Below are 19,760 nucleotides of genomic sequence, written 5' to 3'. Positions count from 1 at the left end.
ATGCATTTTTCCAATGTAAGAAATTTCTGCAGAGATGAAAGAAATAAATTGTTCTCTGTCCACTGGTGATAGGACTAGAAATTATGATTTGACGTTGTGGTAAAGTTAACTTAGCTGCATAGTAAGATAAACTTTCTGGTAATACGAACTTGTCTAGTGAGGCCGTAGGGCTGTCGGTACTGCAGATTGTGAAGAGCAGGCTAGGCGACCATGTTGGGTTAAATACAGTGCATCCTCAGGAGGCTGCTTTCAGCCCTCTTTGCTCTTGTCTGAAGTTGATGTGTCCATCTGCTCCCACCCGCTCCACAGCAACTCAGAGGAAGGTTCTGAGGCCTGTGGGTAGATAAATTTGGGGACTAAATGAATGCAGCCAGTGGGCATGCTTCCGCCCACTTCCATTGCCAGCTTGTGTGCTGACAGTTGTAAGCTTGCTGGAAAAAGTCTTGCAGTCATTCAGAGACTTTCACTGGATCCTTGTAGCTGGTAGTGTCAGTTTCCAAATTTAATGGTCTGGATTATGAACCCTTTCTTTAAACTGTGCAAATCTTCCATCTCTGAGTGGTGCCAGGGACTCATCAGATTCCAGATCTTTCTCCATCCCTGGTCCCTGTTCTAGTGTCAAGTTCATAGCTAGCGGCACCCTTTGACCTGACGCAATCCATCTGCTTGGTGCCGAGTGACCTTTTAACTTTCACAGTCACTTACTCCATCTGGTTTTCAGCACTTGCATGAGTTTCCTTGGTAAAAGTCCCACAGTGTCACAGGTGCTCCTCAGAGGCCATGAACGTTTGTCTTTTGTAGGTTGTTGTGTCTCCCTATTCTTAACTTTCTCAAGTTGGCAAACCAACCTCTTCATATTTTTCTGTCCTCTTACAAAAAGAACATACTCTTCAGTTATTACTGACTTCTCCCAAGTCGAGGCATACTTGTTCCCTGTATCATCCAGCATGACAACAGTTGCAGGAGTTAACAGGATTTTTAGCTTTTGGTACTAAACCAACCCCATCTACAGCCCTAGTGCTTTGCTGAGCCACATCTTAACAGTGTCCTCTGAGCCATGGCTTCTGGAGACTCTGCACACAGATAATAAGGCTAACTTATGTGTTCACTCAGATGTCTGTCCTGGGTATGGAGAGGAATCCCCAGTTGTCTTCTCTAACCCCTTTTCTCCTATGAAAGTTTCCATGTATATGTTGCCTCTACCTTATGAGCTGATCCAGCATCCAATTATTCTTTTGGTCGCCTTCCTCTTCATATGCCTCTGGAGTCAGCCCGTCTAGTTACCAAATCCCCTTGAAAAGATGGGCTTTGATACCACTGTTGTATCTGACTTTTTGGCTTTCTCTCAATAACATATTTCAAGTCTTTTCACCTTGTCTGGTTTTCCAGGTAGATTGTGGTGAGAAGCACTTTTCCACTTAGAGCAATCATTTGCTCAGGCATGCACTGAAATACTAAGACTTTCACATCTGCCTGAGGTTAGATCTGGATTCCTCTCTGGAACACAGGTGACTTAGACATGTTTCCTACCTTTGGGAATAATTTATTTCTTACTGCTGACACAGTGGCTCCTGATATGGTAGTAATGGGAGAGCAGCCTATGAAGTCCTGTGGACTTACCCTGTAGGACTGCTTCAAAGCAAGCGTGCAAGGAGGGAGATGACAGAATGAATCTCATATACTGTGAACCAAGCTTTATGGATGTGTTTAACTGCTTTTGTTATCAGAAATTCTATATTGTTTACTTTAAGGTAATATATGTGTCTTTAGCTGCATGGAGTTCCAGGGTTAAATACAAACACAGCTGAAAGAGTAGTGAATAATGTGAGGCAAGCAGCTTGCCTTTAAAAGGGAAATAACTGAAAGAGTTTGCATTATGTCAGTCTGATGAAACTTAAGTTTGTTCTGAAACCTAACAGCTGTCCAAGTGTAGCAATCATTCTCCCAGTGTGCAGCTGACTCGGGCATTCAGTTACGGTTCTGATCCCAGGAGTAACACTATCTGCTGCCATGTCCCTCCCTGTTTTCTCTGTTTTCAAGACACTTCTTCAAAACTTTCCTTCTTTCCTAGAAGCAATTTTTATTGACTCTTTGCCACTAGAATTGAGTGGGAAGAGCTTTGTTTTACAGTGTCCCTCCAAACACTGTCCCTCTGTGAAGCCTTAATCCTTAAGCAGTATCTGAAAAAAAACAAACAAAGACCCAGGTTGTATCTGGAAAAGATTACATTCCTTCAAGTCAAATAGAAAGTTCATCCAACTTTTTTATAAAACACATTTGATGAGATACTATCCTACAGACTTTTATTGGTTTCAGCCTGCATTTAACTCAAGCTGTTCACAGCCTTTTGAGATACACCACAGTCCTAACAACACCAGTGAGCAACATTTAAATTATGTTCCTCTTTGTGTGTGTTATGATATGAAAATAGAGCACTCTAACTGCTCCGGTCTCCAGGAAGGCAAGTGAATGAACAGTCAGTACTTGACTGTGTGAAGTTCTACTAAGGTGTGCTGCCCTTAGACACCACATTGGAGGGGGGTGGGGGTGGGAAATCCTTTTTCTGCAACATTAGATTGAAAAGGTGACCACACAGCATACCGTTGCATCTGTTTTCTCCTGAGCTCATGCTGTTGTCTTGACTGGTGGGTTTTTGAATATAATCCTTTTTTTTTCTTCTGCTTTTCTCAATCCAGCAGGACGTTGGCTTTTGTGATTTAATCATGCTAGCAAAGTCATCCTCAAAATCCACTTATGTTCCCACAGTATTCGGAGTACAGGCAGTGAGTACAGTTAAGAACAAACTGTCATCAGAAGGTCTTGAACTAAAGTTGTTGCTTGATGAGCAAGCACCTCATAGACAAAGCTATTTAAATATCTTAAGCTTGATTTGAACCTGCTACTGATGATAGGCTAAATAACCTTAAAATAGTTTGAAGATCTTCATGCCTAGGGAGTAGAACTTGACACTCACTTTCCTGCAGGCAGTTTGATATTTTCTGCATTCCCTTCACAGGCAAATCTCCAAAAGAAGCATAAGGAACAAAACATTTTTCTAAGTTCACATAGCAAATACAAAATGAGAAACAGAACTCAGACAACAACTGAGCTTTAAAACAGCTTTTGTTAATTTGTTTCTGTGTTTCTTCAAAACTCTAACTTCTTAGCAGAAGTGTAGCAGGTCATAAGCAGTGCCTGAAACTGTTCATTTACAGGGCTGATTCTGTGCTTCAGTGTTTGTTCCTTGTGCAGAAGTACAAGCCACAGTGACAAAAACATGAGGGGGGGGGATCTGGGACCAAGCACTCCAATATGCACTTTCTGGAAGTATATATCTGCCCTACATTTATCGTGTCTTCTCTCCTTAGGGAAAAAAGCTGTAGTTTTAGTGCTCTACAACAGGGATCAGCTGAAGTTTTCCTTTACACTTCTTTGTTGGTTTATTTTTTTGACACCTGGAGGCTATTTCCTGTTTAAAATTCAAACTGATCTAATGTTGTAAGTGCTACCTGTACTTAAAAGATAGATTCTATTTTAATTTCTGTTCTGCATTCTCTTATGCAATACTATTGGGATGAGTGATTCAGGAAAGCTTCTGGAGGAACTGAGGGTTCAGATCTTAACAGATTTCATGTACAACATGTTTGTCCAATTCAGTGGTGATCTAAGATGGTAGATATCAGTCTGTGATTAGATGGGGAGCAGAACTATAGATTCTGTCTTAGGAATGATACTGAGACTGAATGTGACTGAGATTGCTGCTGTCTGGAGCAGTCAGGAGTGCAGAAATTGTACTAGGACATCCACATGGAGATCCTTGAAGGTATGTTTGTAGTCTGGTAACAAAGGACACTGATAAACCTCTTTATTCAGTAGGAGAGCTCTGTCAGCATTGGACTCCTCTGCAAATCCTGTACTTCTAGACAGTACCTCAGCCAGCTAGTGAATTGATGTGGGTTTGGCCCATAACCATAAATTGATCCCACTTAGAAGTACCAAAGCGCTGGAATGCTATTGAAAAGTTCTGGTGCATAAGCTTGAGTTGTGGAAATCGATGCAGTGATGTCAGCTGGAGTTTTGCCACTGTTTTTGATGTGGCCAAAATTTAACTTCAGCTGTGTTACAGGTCAGAGCAGAGCATGTTTGCAGACTTGCTTCAGAATCTGCTTCCCTGCCATCCCTTATGCTATTCCAGGCTCAAATTAGTTCTAAACTTAGAATTCACTCAGTCACACAAACACTAAAGTAGTAGTAAAAGGTCTTTTATAAAGCTAAACAAAAGAGAAAGTTGATCTTGTGATAAAGGCACTGATTTGGGACTTGAGTTTAATTCCCAATTTGGTCATAAATGTTCTTTATAAATTTGGAAGGTCACTTATTCTCCCTTGGTCTCAGTTTCTTGACTGTAAAAATTGGATAAGTTGAACTTTCTCCCTTTGTCTGTTATACAGTAAGATTTTCAGAGCATGACCATGCATACTAAGTTTATGTGAAACATGTAAAAAGACAGACATCTCAGGGTTGGGGTATTTTTAAACCACTATCATAAGAAAGCAGTAATAGTAGCAATGTGTCTGGTTGTCTGAAAAATCAGGTCTTACCCATGTCTCTTCTGTGTTTACAATAAATAAGAAAACTTTTCAAATTACTTAGCCAGGTTAATGTCTAATGTAGATGTATGTACTGAGTTTCTGTGGCAAGGGTTTTGGTAGCAGGCGGGGGTGGGTACAGGGGTGGCTTTCATAAGGGGCTGCTGGAAGGTTCCCCTGTGCCTGACAGCCAATGCCATGTGGCTCCAAGTCAGACCCACCACTGGCCAAGGCTGAGCCCATCAGCGACAGTGGTAGCATCTCTGTGATAACATATTTAAGAAAGGGAGGAAGAAACTTACTCAATTGCAGCCAGAGAGACTGAGAATATGTGAGCGAAACAACCCTGCAGCCCCCGGGTGAGTGAAGCAGGAGGGCAGGAGGTGCTCCAGGCCCGGAGCAGAGGTTCCCCCCAGCCCGTGGGCAGCCCATGGGGAGGCAGCTGTGCCCTGCGCCCAGGGAGGGGAACGGAGGAGCAGATCTCCACCTGCAGCCCGGGGAGGGCCCCACGCTGGAGCAGGGGGTGCCCCAAGGAGGCTGTGGCTGTGGGAAGCCCACGCTGGAGCAGGCTCCTGGCAGCACCTGTGGCCCCGTGGGGAGAGGAGCCCACGCTGGAGCAGGTTTCTGGCAGGACTTGTGACCCCGCGGGGGACCCACGCTGGAGCAGGCTGTGCCTGAAGTGCTGCACCCCTGGGAGGGACCCACGCTGGGGCAGTTCGTGAGGAAGGATTCATGTTGGAGAGGTTCATGGAGCACTGTCTGCTGTGGGAGGGACCCCATGGAGCAGGGGAAGAGTGTGAGGAGGCCTTCCCCTGGGGAGGGAGAAGTGGGAGAGACAATGTGTGGTGAACTGGTTCAACCCCCATTTCCCATCCCCCTGCACTGCTCAGTAGGGAGGATATAGAGAAATTGGGAGTGAAGTTGAGCCTGGGAAGAAGGGAGGGGTGGGAGGAAGGTGCTTTCAAGGTTTTGATTTATTTCTCATTAATCCTACTCTTGATTTAATTGGTAACAAATTAAACTAACCTTTTTCCTCCAAGTTGAGTCTGTTGTGCCCATGATGGTAACTGGTGAGTGATCTCTCCCTGTTGTTACCTTGACCCACGAGCCTTTTATTATATTTTCTCTCCCCTGTTCAGCTGAGGATGGGAGTGATAGAGCAGCTTTTGTGGGCACCTGGCATCCAGCTAGGGTCAACCCACCACAGCATACTTCCTAGCCCATAATAGAAACTACAGTACTATATAATAAAACCCCACAACTTTATTGTAATAACATATTACAGGAAATTAGATTAATGCAAAAAAACTGTATCAGAATTGAAATGTCAGAAGCCTGTGTTAAAAATGTATAAATTCTGCCAATTAAAAGTCTTACAAGTATTTCAGGGGAGCTTGAAAAAAATGGCAATGTGGCGATATGTTTACTGTGTGTCAAAGTAAACTAAACAGAGCTCTCTTTTCCAGGTCACATGAATCAAAGGAATGAAACAGACAAATGGATTAAGGCTGACACACAAAATGGCAGAGTGTGTCTTAAAAGCCAAAGCTGGATCCAGTCTGTCAAGCTGAAGAGTTCTTAAAGATAAAATAAGCCAAAGAGATTAAATCAAGAAACTGTAAAGGAACATTTCTGTAAAATTATGGAACTTTGATGTATATTCTTAATATAAGAGAGAAACAATATTAAAAATTAGGGCGTTTTAACCCAAGATTTGCCTGTGACAGTGGCTGGTGCTTAACAGATCTGGTTTACTTTTAGTGCCTTTTAGGAATGACAAGATCTTACATATTCAGAATTTGTATAACTTGACCCACTTAACACATCATTTTAAAAGCTGGTAACTTCCAAACACAAGTTTGGAGTTGTCATTTAAATAAAATAAGCTTTTTCACCATCTCATATTTGAAAATATGAAAATTTACTTCCAAGATGACATGCTCTGCAAACTGTTTTATATTTTTAAATGTCTCAGTACCATGGGAATTCTTCTAGTTTATGCACAAGACAGAGAATTTTCTTCAACCAAATTACTTGTATCGTGGATAGGATAAAACCACTTTCAGAACTGTAATTCTTATTTGGTCTTTTCCTTTGGTGTTTGATCCCTTAAGCAGTTTCTGCCTTGTCAATGGGTACTGTATGTGTAAAACTAATACAAAATGACAGAACTTGCTCCATGTCATCCTGAACAACTTGTTTGTGGATAGAAATAAGAACTCTAGCTCTGTCTACCACTGTTCTGCTGCAATGAGAAGGTTTTAAAATAAATACTCAAAAGTGCAATGGATCTGGCTGATTTCAAGGAAGAACAGTCCACCAGCTGCACTTCAGATAAGAGTCTACATGAACATTCCTGTAAAGTAAAATCTGCCAAAGAACGGAAGCATTGGCCCAATACATGAGATCTGTAATCTGTCTACTTGCTACATTTCCAGTGACTTGCCTTCCTGTCAGCCTTGCATGACAGGACTGTCAGCTCTGAGGCAGAAATGCAGAGGAGGGAGGTGAGGGACGTACGCCCTGTAGAAGGGCATACGTGAGTTTTATGGAGGTTTTTGTGTTACTGTAATACAAACACACAGTAAAGTAAATGGAGCTTTTAAAAGCCTTTCCATACACATATGGCACCTTATAAAAGAAGTGCTGAGATTTGTTTTAAAACTGCGATGTAAGAATTCCTGCCAGCTGCGTGGATGGAGAGTGGCAGAGTTCAGAGCGTCAGCTCAGATTTTAAGTTGTGTGTATGTGTGTATGTCCTCTAGATGGTAATGGTACACTATGAAATGAACTTCTTTGCCACAGGATTCCTGAAGATGTATATTTGCCCCTGGCTCCTGGAATTCAGTAGTCAAGGGCAACATTTTTACTGTAATTCAGGGTGGTTAAAACCTCCACCATTCTGTTTGCCATTTTGTGTACTGTTTGTTTGGATGAGGTGGGCACTGATATGTGTGGCAAGTTTTATGTATTTTTAATATAAACACTAATATATAAGACATTACTAATATTATTACTAAAAGTAATATGATATTACTAGTTATTAGTAACTATTATACTACTTTTAAAATACACTAAATAAATGTTTAATGGTTTTAGATTTCCCGAAAAATTTTTGAAACTAATAATTTTTTTGTACTGCTGCAGACAAACTGAAAGAGGCACCTCTAAATTCACACTGCATTGAAAAATAAAAGAGTGTAGTAGATACTTCACAAAATGGAGTCAATTTAATGGTTCTATTATTCACCTGGAATTCACAGCCTGTCAGCCTCTGCGATTAAGTTTGTGCCTTTTGAGACTGCTGCATCAGCAATTTAAGAGAGAACACAGTAAGAAAATATTTTATTTCTTTCATGTTCAAAAGAAAGCAAGGCATTCATATTCTAAAACTAGCTGGAATTAAACATTAGGATTGTTAGTTACTTGCTTAAAGAAGTTTAAATAAGCCATCAGAAAAATTGTGCTACTGCTAAAGCTATTCTGATTATAGTCTTTCCAAGCTAATAAATGTTGAGACCAGCTAGAACTTTAACATAAAGGTCAAGAATGAGATGAAGAAAGACAAATCTTTCGGAGTTTCCCCAAAGGCATTTGAGTAATGTCTTGTTCTGCTATGATGAGGTGAAACTTTATATTTTTCTCTAGACAAGGAAAGATTACCGGGTTATTAGTAATTAGGACTTGAATAGCAAATCCCTTGTGTGCTTGGGTTTTTTGTCCATTTGATGAGAAGACATGTTCTTGTAACTGGAGAAAACCTAACCTTTAACACTTCTTTTCATTCGTGCTCCTTTTTATGTGGTGTGACTGTCAGCTGCCAGCTAGATCTACAGATATAAACATCATCTCAGAGAGTTGAACTCAGTCTGAGAGACTTTTAGGAGAATTAGGGCTCTGGGTGCACAAATGTCTGTTGAGAAGTAGAAAACTGTTCTTAGACATGCATGTATAGTTGTGTCTTAAGGAAGGGGTAGTCACTACCTGTTCTTCGTTGCTCAAGAACACTGTACTTGATGAGTACCAGCCATGGCAAGTGTGAAGTTCTGTGGGAAGCCAGAGTGTTTATGTCCTGGAGAGGACCTTCAAAGAGGACAAACAAGAACCCCAGACACACACAGAGATTTATTTATTGCTTGCTCTGCACGGGACTACAAAAACTTTCATTACTGAAAGATGAAGACAGCTTGAATCAACATCTGAAAGTTATCAGTGTTGTTTTAGTACGGCTGTCTTGCTTGAAGGCACACACGCTCCTGCAAGAAGGATTCCCAATGCTTTCTTACTAATTCAACAAACAGCCTTTTATTAAAGTGTGATTAGTTTTAAGTAAAATAATACAGTGTTCTTTTCATGCTCTAGTGAAAAAAAAAACCACAACTGTAGATGTTGTGCAATTTCTTCATTTTTCATTCTGAAGAATTTGTTTATTGGTGTTTTTTGGTGAAGGTGAGTATGTTACCATCCTGATCCTATCCAAGCCAGGAAGGAGGGTCAGCATCATTATGTTCTTGTTTCTCCAATTTGTCTGTATCTTTTGAGACAGCTTGTCTGCAACAAGAGTTAAAAAAAAAAAAAATAAAAAAAATTGAAGAGGCTTTTTCTACAAAGAGCACTAAAAGCTGTTTAATGAGCAAAAGTTCCTTGTTTTAACTGAAACCATCAATATTAAGAGGTGGTGTGGAAACCAAAAAAGAGGATAATGGGTGAGGCCATAGAGTCACAGAATAAATGAGCTTGGAAGGGGCCTCTGGAGATCATTTAATCCTGGTCTTGCTCTAAATGGATCCAACTAGGCCAGGTGGGCCATGGCTTTTCCAGCTGAGTTCTGAATATCTCTAGGGCTGGAGGGTTGCACAGCCTCTCTGGAATCCTATTCAAGTGTTTGACAAGCCTCCTCATGAAAATAGTTTCCTTGTATGTAATCAGAACTTCACATACAACACTTGTCCTATCAGTGCACCTTTGAGAACAGCCTGGCCCTGTCTTCTGTATCCTCTGTTCAGTTACAGACAGCAATAAGGTCTCCTCTAGCCCAACCCTTCTCTTCTTGTGACTGAGTAAAGCAGTTCTCAGCTCCTCCTTTCATGGTCTTGGTGTGTCAGTGTCTGGACTGGGGAGCCTGAAACACAGGTCTTTGGGACTGAGTAGGTGAGGCCACTGGGATAATAGCATTGTGTTTTGAAGACAACACCAAACAAGGTAAATAAACCAGTTACATCAAAAGATATCACAGAGTCTCCAGAGTGGTTTTTCATAGCTATATAGGACAGCTGTAGTAACTGTGCAAGTCCCTATGTTTTTTAATTTCAACAGTCTCTGTGGCACCTCCAAGTATTTTTACCCTTTCCTGGTGCACCCTCTGCTTTCTTTTTGGCTAACCTCTCTACTTGTAGTTTTCTTCTGTCACCCACCTCTTTCTGAAGTGTATTGTTTCTGAAACAGAATTGGATACACATTCGGCAGTGTTACAGAGCCTTAGTTACCTGCACCGGCCCTGAGCTCGCCCCAGGGCTGTGTTTTGCAGCTTCTGTGATAGCTGAACCAGAAGAGAATTGCTTCTGATGTCCAAAAACACCCATGACCCCTCTGATCTCCCTTGGCATGTTTGTGGCCACTGCCCCTTTGCAGCGTTAGAACACAAAAATAACAAACCAGAGCAAAATGACACAGAAATAGGAGACAATCAGGCCTGCTGAGTGAGACACCCTGAAAAGAAGTTGAAGAGCAACTCTCCTCTCCCTCATTTCCAGGCAGTATCAGTCCAGGAACTTTCATGGCCTTCCTGAGCTGAAGAAACTCAACCCAGCACTTTCAGTCTTCTGAAAGTCTCTTTCTTTCCATCACTTCTGCAACTTGGCTGCCAGCCCGCCCCTGGCTGCGCAAAGCACCCGCCTCCCCTGGCCTCCCCCCATCGCTGCCTCTTGCACTCCAGAAAGCTCCCCCGGGCTGAGTGTACTCGTGCTGGTTGGGGAAGAGCCAGCTCTCTGCATCTCCCGTCCTTTTCAGGAGATTCAACCTGATCTGTGTGTCACAGCCACAGCAAGGTAGCCTTGCTCCCTGCTGGCCGATTTCCTAAGCTCTGTAACAGAAAATAATATATGGCATCTAGACAATAAGAGAAAAAATCTAATTTAAAGCGGTCTGTTCTCTTCCAGTAATGCTACTACAGTATCTTTTTTCTGCCCAAAAGTGAAAACATCGGAGGTGGTTACAAAAGAGTCAGATACACACAGCTGTGATGCTTGCACCACTACGGCAGGAAGGGGGACGCAGGGAGGGGTGCAAAAGGGACAAAATTACTGAAGCAAGGAGGGCTCCTTTTCAACCGCTACAGAATATTTTTCTTTAAATTTAACACTGACATACTGTATGAAGGACATGAACACAAGGCTGTATCTGTTTTTATATTATGGAGGCCTGTGCCATTGAGGAATGTGTGCACAATTTATATGAGCTATATGTGCTAAGCTATAAAATAAAAATCAACTCATCCAAGTCCAAATTCCTGTTTTTCATGGAAACTGCAATGTATGGTGGCTGTCTGAAGCATGTATAAGGGGATCTGTTACTATTTTTTTGGAAACTTACGCTGTCCCATGCCTGGAGCTACAGTTGATTAGTTTGCCAGAAACAGCCTTTCATTAATCATCAACACATGGCAAAATAGATCATTTATTTAAGATATACTGTACTGTGATAGTGTCTACTTATTTATTTATATAGTGTCTTAATTGAGCACACTGATGAATAAAAACATGTCTGCAAATAATTGCAATTATCTTTGGCAAAGCAAATATCTCTTGGTATAAGTCAGACAAAAGTACTGGCCTAAACACATGGCTTGAGCAGTACTGGAATATATAATTGAATCCTTACCCAAAGTTTTAATCCCTTTTACTAAGAGGGAGTAGGTAAGAAATACATCAGTCTGAATCCCGAGCCATTCCAGAATTCAGAAATGTTTGACGGGGTCCATCATACTAAAAAGCAGAGTTTTTGAAAAAGACTTTTTGAGATGAGATAGCATCAAGAGGAAAAAGTAATGGAAAATTAAAACTTAAACATGGGAGAACTGTTTATAGTGTAAATGCAGGAGAAATTAAGCCAAAGAGGCAGGCCACTAAGGAGAAGAGCAGAAAGCATCCTGCAAGCATGCTCCAGGCCACAAAAAGTGATGAGACTCCACAAAATCTGAAGTATTCTGAGGTCTGTCAGCTGCAGTAGTTGTATCATATTCTGGCATCCAGTTCAAGTGCACACAATGACTGAAGCATGGCACTTCAGGAGCCTCCATGTCTCCTCTGAAGAGCAAATTACAGTGAGAAGACAGTGCTATGATATTTTTGTTGCTTTGTCAAGAGAAAACAGTAATTATTCTTAGTCCTTTACCAAATCATGTGTGGGCTGTCTTCATTTCTGTGTTGGACTCCCAAATCCTTCCTGCTTGAGACCTGAATATTGAGATAATGCCTAAGAAATTCTTTTTCAAGTAAAGAGAGTTCCTGCAATCTCCTTTCTAACCAACAGCAACCAACAACCAAAAAAAACCCCAAATCAGAATGTTCTCCAAATGTCAAATGTATTGCAACTATTAACACCCTATGTAATTTCTGTTTAAAAGGCAAAAACTGTAATAGTACTTTTTGAGTCACTTGTTAACAGTGTAGTCCTGACTTGAAAGGAAAGGTAACTGTCTTCATATTAGTGCAGACAAGAAAGAAGGAAGCATTTAATTTTGCTCTCAAAAACCAGCTTTTGGTGGAACCGATTGGTTACAGACAAGATGCAGTTTGGTGAGAGCACCAGGCTGGCTGGCAGGGGCTTCTCAAGGCAATGGCAGATTTCCTTTCTCATTTTGCACCCAGAAATGTTAATAGAGCACCACATCTTTCTCACCACTGCAGCTGACTTTAATGGTATTTCTGTTTTGAAGTTTAAGGAGGGTGTTTTACAGGGAAGAGAAGTGGTTCTCGAAAGATGCCAGTGTGTTACTTCTTGTAGGCTTAGTCCCAAGTGAATCACAACCAATACAACCTTTTCCTACAGAAGCCATATTTTGAAAAGCAGTTAGTTAGCTTCTTTTCCTCTGATAGAAGAAATCAATCATACCAGTAACATATACTCTCACAGGTGGATTATCCATGATTCTTTATGGCATTTAGAAATAGGATTAACTGAAAGGTCATTAGCCCCTAGATCAGAAATGTGCAGCAGGATATCAGGTCATAGACCTTTTTTTCTTCTAACATTTAATAAACCTGGAACCAGACGAGTATGCTGGCAAATATAATCTTGAATGCTACCTGATACTGGAAAGAAGGGACAATTTATATGCTCATAACTGCTTCCTATAAAGCTGCACTGGACTGAAACTTGAAGATCTTTGTGGCTCCATATGTTTTCTGTTTTAATCTAACAAAAAAGCAAAACTAAAATTTTGAAAAAAAATGTGACACAATACAAGAGATACTCCTCAATATTTGAAAAGTTAGTGTTTAATCATAAATAATGGGGAATTCCTTTGGCAAAATGAAGTATACATGACATATAGATTTTGTAGGGCAACTTTAAACTAAAAACATATTTCTTCTATTGCTTATTTAGAACCTAAGCCACTAGCATGTTTAGTTCTTCAGCTTCATGGGATTTTTACATAGATGTCCTCTTCCATCTCCTTAAACAGGGAATGAAATGTCTCTGAAATTAAGGTTTCACATCTGCAGAATGTAAAGTACACCTGAAACCAGCCCAGCCTCTTCCTCCACATTCTTTGAAAATCCAAGAACCTGAATAAGGTTTTAAGAGTTAGTCTGAAAACAAAGAATGAGGCCCTGTTGTTCATTTTTCTGACAATCTGTTGCTTATTATTCTTTACTAACAGCATACAGATTATGCATTAAATACACAGTTTTATAAAAGCATATTGTGTCATATTAGTAACAGTACTGTCACTACTTTTGATGCCATTGAAAAGCTACTGCAGGACAACTGACTGTAGATTCACTGCCATATTTTACTGTGCTTTTGATGTAGTTATTGGCAGAAGATAATTTTTTTATCATCTTTGCAATATTGGCCTTTAACTACAATAAGAAAAGGTTTTTCTGAAGTGTGACACATACAGGATGTGGAATATATCTGAATCTAGCTGTGAGCTCCCTTTTATTTTCTGAGTCTTTATATTTAATGACAATTTTAGAGTCTGATTGACAAGCTGATCTTGATGCAGTCAGTCTATTCTGCAGCCTGCCTAGGTCTAGGGACACTCTTCAGACCTGTGGGAAGGAACAAGCAAAAAATCTTCAGTGCTGAATTATTCTACACAATCAATCCACCTGATAGTTTAAGTCCCAGAGTCAAATGGCACGGGGTAGGAGTTTCCTACCATTGAGCGTATGGTGCAAAGGGTTAGAGACCGAGGCTGGCAAAGAAAAGAATCATCCACCATCACATACCAGAAAATCAGGCTCAAGAAAGTGAAATCCGCAAAGTTTGCCTGGTTCTAAAAATCACAAAAGGGGGAAAGATAACACTGGGTGGAGATGTGTTGGTTTTTTGTATTGCAAAGATCTAAAACCCTCCAGGGCCTTCTTTACAGTAAAAATAACTGGTTGGGAAATTCCTTGGCTGAGTCAGAAGAGTTTAATTAAGACATCTGAAGAACCCATAGCATATGGGACTCTGAGGCAGAAGCATAATCCTGGGTCATCCTGCAAAGGCTACAATAATGCAAATGGTTTTCTGCGAAGTCATGTCAGCTTTTTGATCATGGCTCACTCAACATAAATTGGAACTCACACAAATGTCTGTTCTTACCACTTCTCACTTCTACAGGAAGATGTATAAGCATCCAGAGTCTGAAAGGGATGACGCACTGTTTAGTGCTCTAAATGGAGATTGAAATCACAAAAAAAGCAAGTCAACAACTAATCTGGAGCTAAAAGAAAATCCACTGAGGTTTAATATGAGAAAAATTGTAAATCAGAAAGTTATGAGAGAAGTAAATGTATTTAAACAGTGTCATTCAATTGCAATAATTTTCTCAGTTACTACCCTTGCATACCAATCCATAAAAACACTCTCTATACCTAACAAGTATTTAATTAGAAGTTTTAAGAAGATCTGAGATGACATTCGGAGAGAAGTAAAGAAAATAAAAGTAATGACAGCAGAATTGTTTGTGGTGAGACAGAGGGAAATAAACCAAGGAGGGTTTGAAAAGCATGAAGCACACTGGAAATATCTTGTAAGTTATTAAGCAACTGCATTAGTCTTGTGGTCTCTAAAGTGACTGTTAAACCCTGGAATGGTTTAGCAGGGAGTGCGCTATCTACTGTTAGAGTGGGGTTAGAGCTCTCCTAGTATGGGTACTCTCTACATAAGATAGTATTATATGTTTCTTACTCTCATAAAGTCTGATTTATATACCCAGATATATCAACCATGCATAAACTTTAGTTCTTTTCCAGTTTCAGTCCCTTTGGCATATCTGGCCACTGTGCAGTTGTAGGTGTACAGTGCCTGGTCTGTGATGCTCTTAACAGCCACGGAGGGGTGACAGATGATGAAGCCGTCATTGAGACTCACAGATGACAACTCAGCTCTCCCAGTTTTCAAGAAGGGTAAGAAGGAAGACCCTGGTAATTACAGGCCTGTCTGCCTCACTTCAGTGTCTGGTAAAATTATGGAGAAGTTTATTCTGGGATTTACTGAAAAACACTTGAGAGACAACACTGTCATTGGTCATAGCCAGCACAGGTTCATGAGGGCAAGTTCTGCTGAGCCAACAGTTCCCTTTTATGACAAGATCACCCAAGTAGCTGGCCAAGGGAAGCCAGTGGGTGTGGCAGTTTTGGATGTTAGCAAAGCTTTCCATGCTGTCTCTCACAGTATCCTTCTGGATAAACTGTCCAGCACACAGCTAGACAAGTCCATAATATGCTGGGTGAGCAACTGGCTGGCAGGTTGGGCTCAAAGAGTTATAGTAAGTGGGGTTACATCAGGCTGGTGGCCAGTCACCAGGTTCCCCAGGACTCAATTTTAGGGCCAGTGCTTTTGAATGTTTCTATAAATGAGCATATTAATTAAGTTTGATGATGATACTAAACTAGGAGTAGCTGTGGACTCCCTCGAGGGTAAAGAGGCCTTACAGAAATATCTGGATAGACTACAGAGCTGGGCAATCCTCAGCTGTATGAAATTTAACAAGAGTTACTGCCAGATTCTCCACCTGGGACGGGGTAATCCTGGTTATACATATAAACTGTGGGATGAGAGGCTGGAAAGCAGCCCCATGGAAAGAGATCTTGGGGTTTGGATGGCAAGCTGAATATGAGTTAACAGTGTTCCCTGGCAGCCAAAATAGCCAACCATGTCCTACTCTAAACTGCACTGGTGTGACCCCACCTCGAGTACCGTGTGCAGTTTTGGGTGCCTCAAGATAAGAAGGACATTGAACTTTTAGAGTGTGTTCAGAGGAGGGTGACCAGGATGGTGAAAGGCCTCAAGGGCAAGACTTAGAGGAGCAGCTGAGGTGACCTGGCTTGTTCAGCTTGGAGAAGAGAAGGCTGAGGGGTCACCTCATCGCAGTCTACAACTTCCTCAAGGGGGCAGGGCAGGGGAAGGTGCTGATCTCCTCTCTCTGGTGACCAGCGATAGACCACAAGGAAATGGAATAATGCTCTGCCAGGGGAACTTCAGATTGGACATTAGGAAGAGGTTCTTCACCGAGAGGGTGGTCGGTCACTGGAACAGGCTGCCACGGAAGCAGTCAGAGCAACAAGTCTGTCAGAGTTCAAGGAGTATCTGGACAAAGCTCTTAGTCATATGTTTAGGTAGTCCCACAAGGAGCTGGGAGTTGGACTTGATGATCTTTACAGGTCCCTTCCAACATGAGATATTTTGTGATTTTGTGTTTCCAAACCTGACCAGAACTGACTGGCTTTTAAATTTCATGGGGAACCAAGACACTAGGTCCATTTACACCAGCGGGGAAGTTAGATTACATTGTGGTAGATGACCTGTTTTTTCCAATTGTAGATAAATAACAAACATGTTTCACTTGTACTTCATGAAACTATGCTTATGATACCTTGATTCATTTGTTGTAACCATGCCGCATTTTGAGCACAGGTCCAAAACTATTTCTGCCATATAGTGACATTCAGTCATTGGAAAACAGGCTCCAACAAACTCTCAGAGTGAGCTCAAGTACGCAGTGCAATGGCTGAGAGCATTTGGCCCAGTTTGTTTTTCTCCCTCATGTTCCTAAGTGCCCTTGAGGTGATACCTTGGGTCTGCAGAAACATCCCTAAGAGGACGCTGTCTGCCATAAAGATAGATGGGGGTCCCTATTCCTCTTCACTCCTGGATGATGCTAGAATACATAGATACCCACACCAGGCCACAGGAATCCTAAGGCAGCAATGTGGACACCCCCTACAGTAAAGGAGCAAGATGACTCAAGCCAGATACCTGGCATGACACCATGCTGCCAGTGAAGAAAAAACCCTCATGTTTTGGGGGTTACAACCAGCTCTGAAATAAGATTAGGAAATATCCTCTTACTTGGTAATATTTCTACAGTACAGCATCTTGAGAATCTGGAGTTGCTTACAGCCTTTCCAAAGATATTTCAGTGCTTTGTCAGTAAGTTGAATGCAACCTGAGACATCCAAGAAGTGGAGATAATGGCAGGCTGCAGCCAAGTGTTGGATACAGGTATCAGTCATCTGTAAGTGAAGCAACAAGACACGCAGAAGTTAGATGATTATTGAATAGTTAAAAGACAAAAACCCAGACCACAATTTTAGCGTCTGATTTGTAGGAAAACTATCTTTTAAAATACCTCATGGAAGTAAAATTTCTGACACAGAAGAACTCTGAATCTCTGAAAGAGGCTCGACAGGAACTGTCACAAATATCAGAAGCATATTAGGTATTAGTTAACTGTAATTCCAATACAGTGTAAAATATTGTGGGATTTTTTTTTCACCTAATCAGAATGTTTTAACTTTCCTAACCTCATAATTTTGCATGTAGCACATATAAGCCTTTAGCCTGACTTGCTATTGCATTGTTCTCCCTAAACTATTAGGCTGCACTTATATCAGTTTTGTATCTCAGTTCTCTGTTACAAGTGAATGTCTCACACCAATACCTTTTTAATGTATAGTTGTTTTTCATTAGCTCTGAAGCAGAGCTGCTTAGTTTCACTTCACGATTCCATTTTTCTAAACTGATACTGACACTCATTGCCATTAATGCTAGAAGTAGCATTTGAGAAAAACATGAGTCATAGAGTCTTCATGGTATATAAGCAGTCATGCAAGCTACTTAATTGCTTCACCGACCTCACTGGGAACGGTCAAGAATACACTACACACATACTTTAATTACCTTGTTCTGTCAGGACCAAAAATGAAGAGGGGAAATACTAAAGACCTTTTACAGATACTTGATTAAAATCAGTGGAGTGATGGTGGAAAGAGAGATGAGGGTTTCACTTGCATTAAACAGACAATCTCATGAAAAGCTAAAAGGGACAAGGAGGCAAGTTGAAGCTGAGACCTTGGGCTGAGGAACAGAAAATGAGCACACAATCTCATTATACAGTCCTCCTGGAATACAGAGATAATTCTGTGCTTTGCTTATTCCAGATTTAGCTGTATGTTCAATATTAAGATCTGCAACAGATTAATAAATAGATTAAAAGGTTAATAACTAGATTAACATTCCTACTGAAATAAAAAGTTGCTGACTCTGAAGTCAGTAATCAATATTGGATGCATTTAAGAGAAAGGTACCTTCATCATACACTCATCCTCTCTTCAGAGTAATGAATTACATAATTCATTGTCCATCAAACTGTGTCTCCAGAACTTTGCTATTTAAATAGCTGATCCATTTAACTAGAGACTTATTTTCAATTCTTGCTGTATTTTTTCATGTGTAGGGTATGTTTCCCACAGCAACTCTGTTTTTTTCCTATGAAATAAGAATTACTCTTGAATCAGGCTCATTCCTTGAGTAAGACTGAGAACTGCCCTGCTGAACATTTTATAGTACCAGCATTAGCAAATGGCTTACACCTATCCTAGGTATACAGAGGCATGACAGGGACGCTCACTACACTTTCACTGAAGCCAGTGGAGTTTGTTCAAAGACAATTAATTTGCCCCAGTAGATATGATTAAAGTAATAAGCTCTTCTAATTTTAGAGTAACGAGCATAGCACATAACAAAAAATTCTTAATAGACATGTATTTCTCTATTGATTTTTTTTCCATGTTCTCTTGCTATGCTTTCTTTTTTAAATTATTTTTTTAAAATATAATTTAGCTGATGTTGCAGGACATGACTGTCAGACATATTAACATATAACCTTTGGAACAGGTTCATTCTTACTTTAATCTCCTGAACATTTTTAAACAGTCTCTGAGTGGAAAATATTTCCTTACTTAGCAGCTGGATCCCCTCAATTTACACTAGAGACTGCCAAAGGATTTGAAAGACCCATTAGTTTTAACATCCACAGGTGTACCCATCTCATTTTACAGAGTTGCAAGCTGGATTCAGGTCAAAAAAAGACTTGTAAACTTATGTGTAGATTTATTTGGAAGAGTCTTGATGTTCTTTTCTGAAAATAGTAGGGTATTAGCAGCTAACAGATTGGTTTTATAACCATTTAAAGAAAAGATACCATCTAGGAACAAAGTGTTGGAAGGGGATTACTAGGTCACTGAGTCTTCTTCTTGTTCCCATTTGCAGGAACTACAAAATATGACCCAGTTTATTCCCTTACCAAGAGCCACCGTAACTTTCCTTAATACTCTGCCCCATCTCCTTTCCCAAGATACTGTTTTACAATTCACTGCTCTGATAATCAGAAACTCTCCCAATTTCCAGCCTAAATATATTTACTGCCATTGTAGAGGTTTGGTTTGGTTTGGTTTGGTTTCCTGTGTTAAGATACAAGGTGTAGTGGAAAGCATGGCAGAGAAGACTGATTGCAACACTACCTAACTTCAACTACCTTGGGAAGATCTCCATGCTCAACTTCTATTGCCACTGTTATTATGGAAAAATAGCTTGACATCTATCTAAAAGCAAAGGATACAGGAGATTGAGACTCATGTATATAATATTTAATGGTGTACTGTAGGTATC

At 40.6% G+C, this 19,760-nt stretch overlaps 2 protein-coding genes across 2 annotated transcripts in view; one reads left to right on the top strand and one right to left on the bottom strand.

The window, feature by feature from the left end:
- The window catches only part of FAM185A (family with sequence similarity 185 member A), a 44,818-nt gene extending 37,014 nt beyond the window's left edge, over positions 1-7,804 (top strand). Inside the window, exon 9 of the mRNA XM_026868011.1 lies at positions 6,056-7,804. Within this exon, the coding sequence (XP_026723812.1) occupies positions 6,056-6,171 (116 nt within the window). The 3' untranslated portion in view covers positions 6,172-7,804. The remainder of the gene's footprint in view (positions 1-6,055) is intronic.
- Positions 7,805-7,912: 108 nt separating this feature from the next.
- The window catches only part of FBXL13 (F-box and leucine rich repeat protein 13), an 80,397-nt gene continuing 68,549 nt past the window's right edge, over positions 7,913-19,760 (bottom strand). The window contains exons 18-19 of the mRNA XM_026868010.1: positions 17,160-17,323; positions 7,913-9,140 (exon numbers count right to left, since the gene is read on the bottom strand). Of these exons, the coding sequence (XP_026723811.1) occupies positions 9,062-9,140; positions 17,160-17,323 (243 nt within the window). The 3' untranslated portion in view covers positions 7,913-9,061. The remainder of the gene's footprint in view (positions 9,141-17,159; positions 17,324-19,760) is intronic.

The sequence above is a fragment of the Athene cunicularia genome, assembly GCF_003259725.1.
Source record: "Athene cunicularia isolate RWA chromosome 1 unlocalized genomic scaffold, athCun1 chr1_part2, whole genome shotgun sequence".
Taxonomy (NCBI): Eukaryota; Metazoa; Chordata; class Aves; order Strigiformes; family Strigidae; genus Athene; species Athene cunicularia.
The sequence above is the reverse complement of the archived record's forward strand: the minus strand, read 5'-3'. Positions and strand labels throughout refer to the sequence as shown.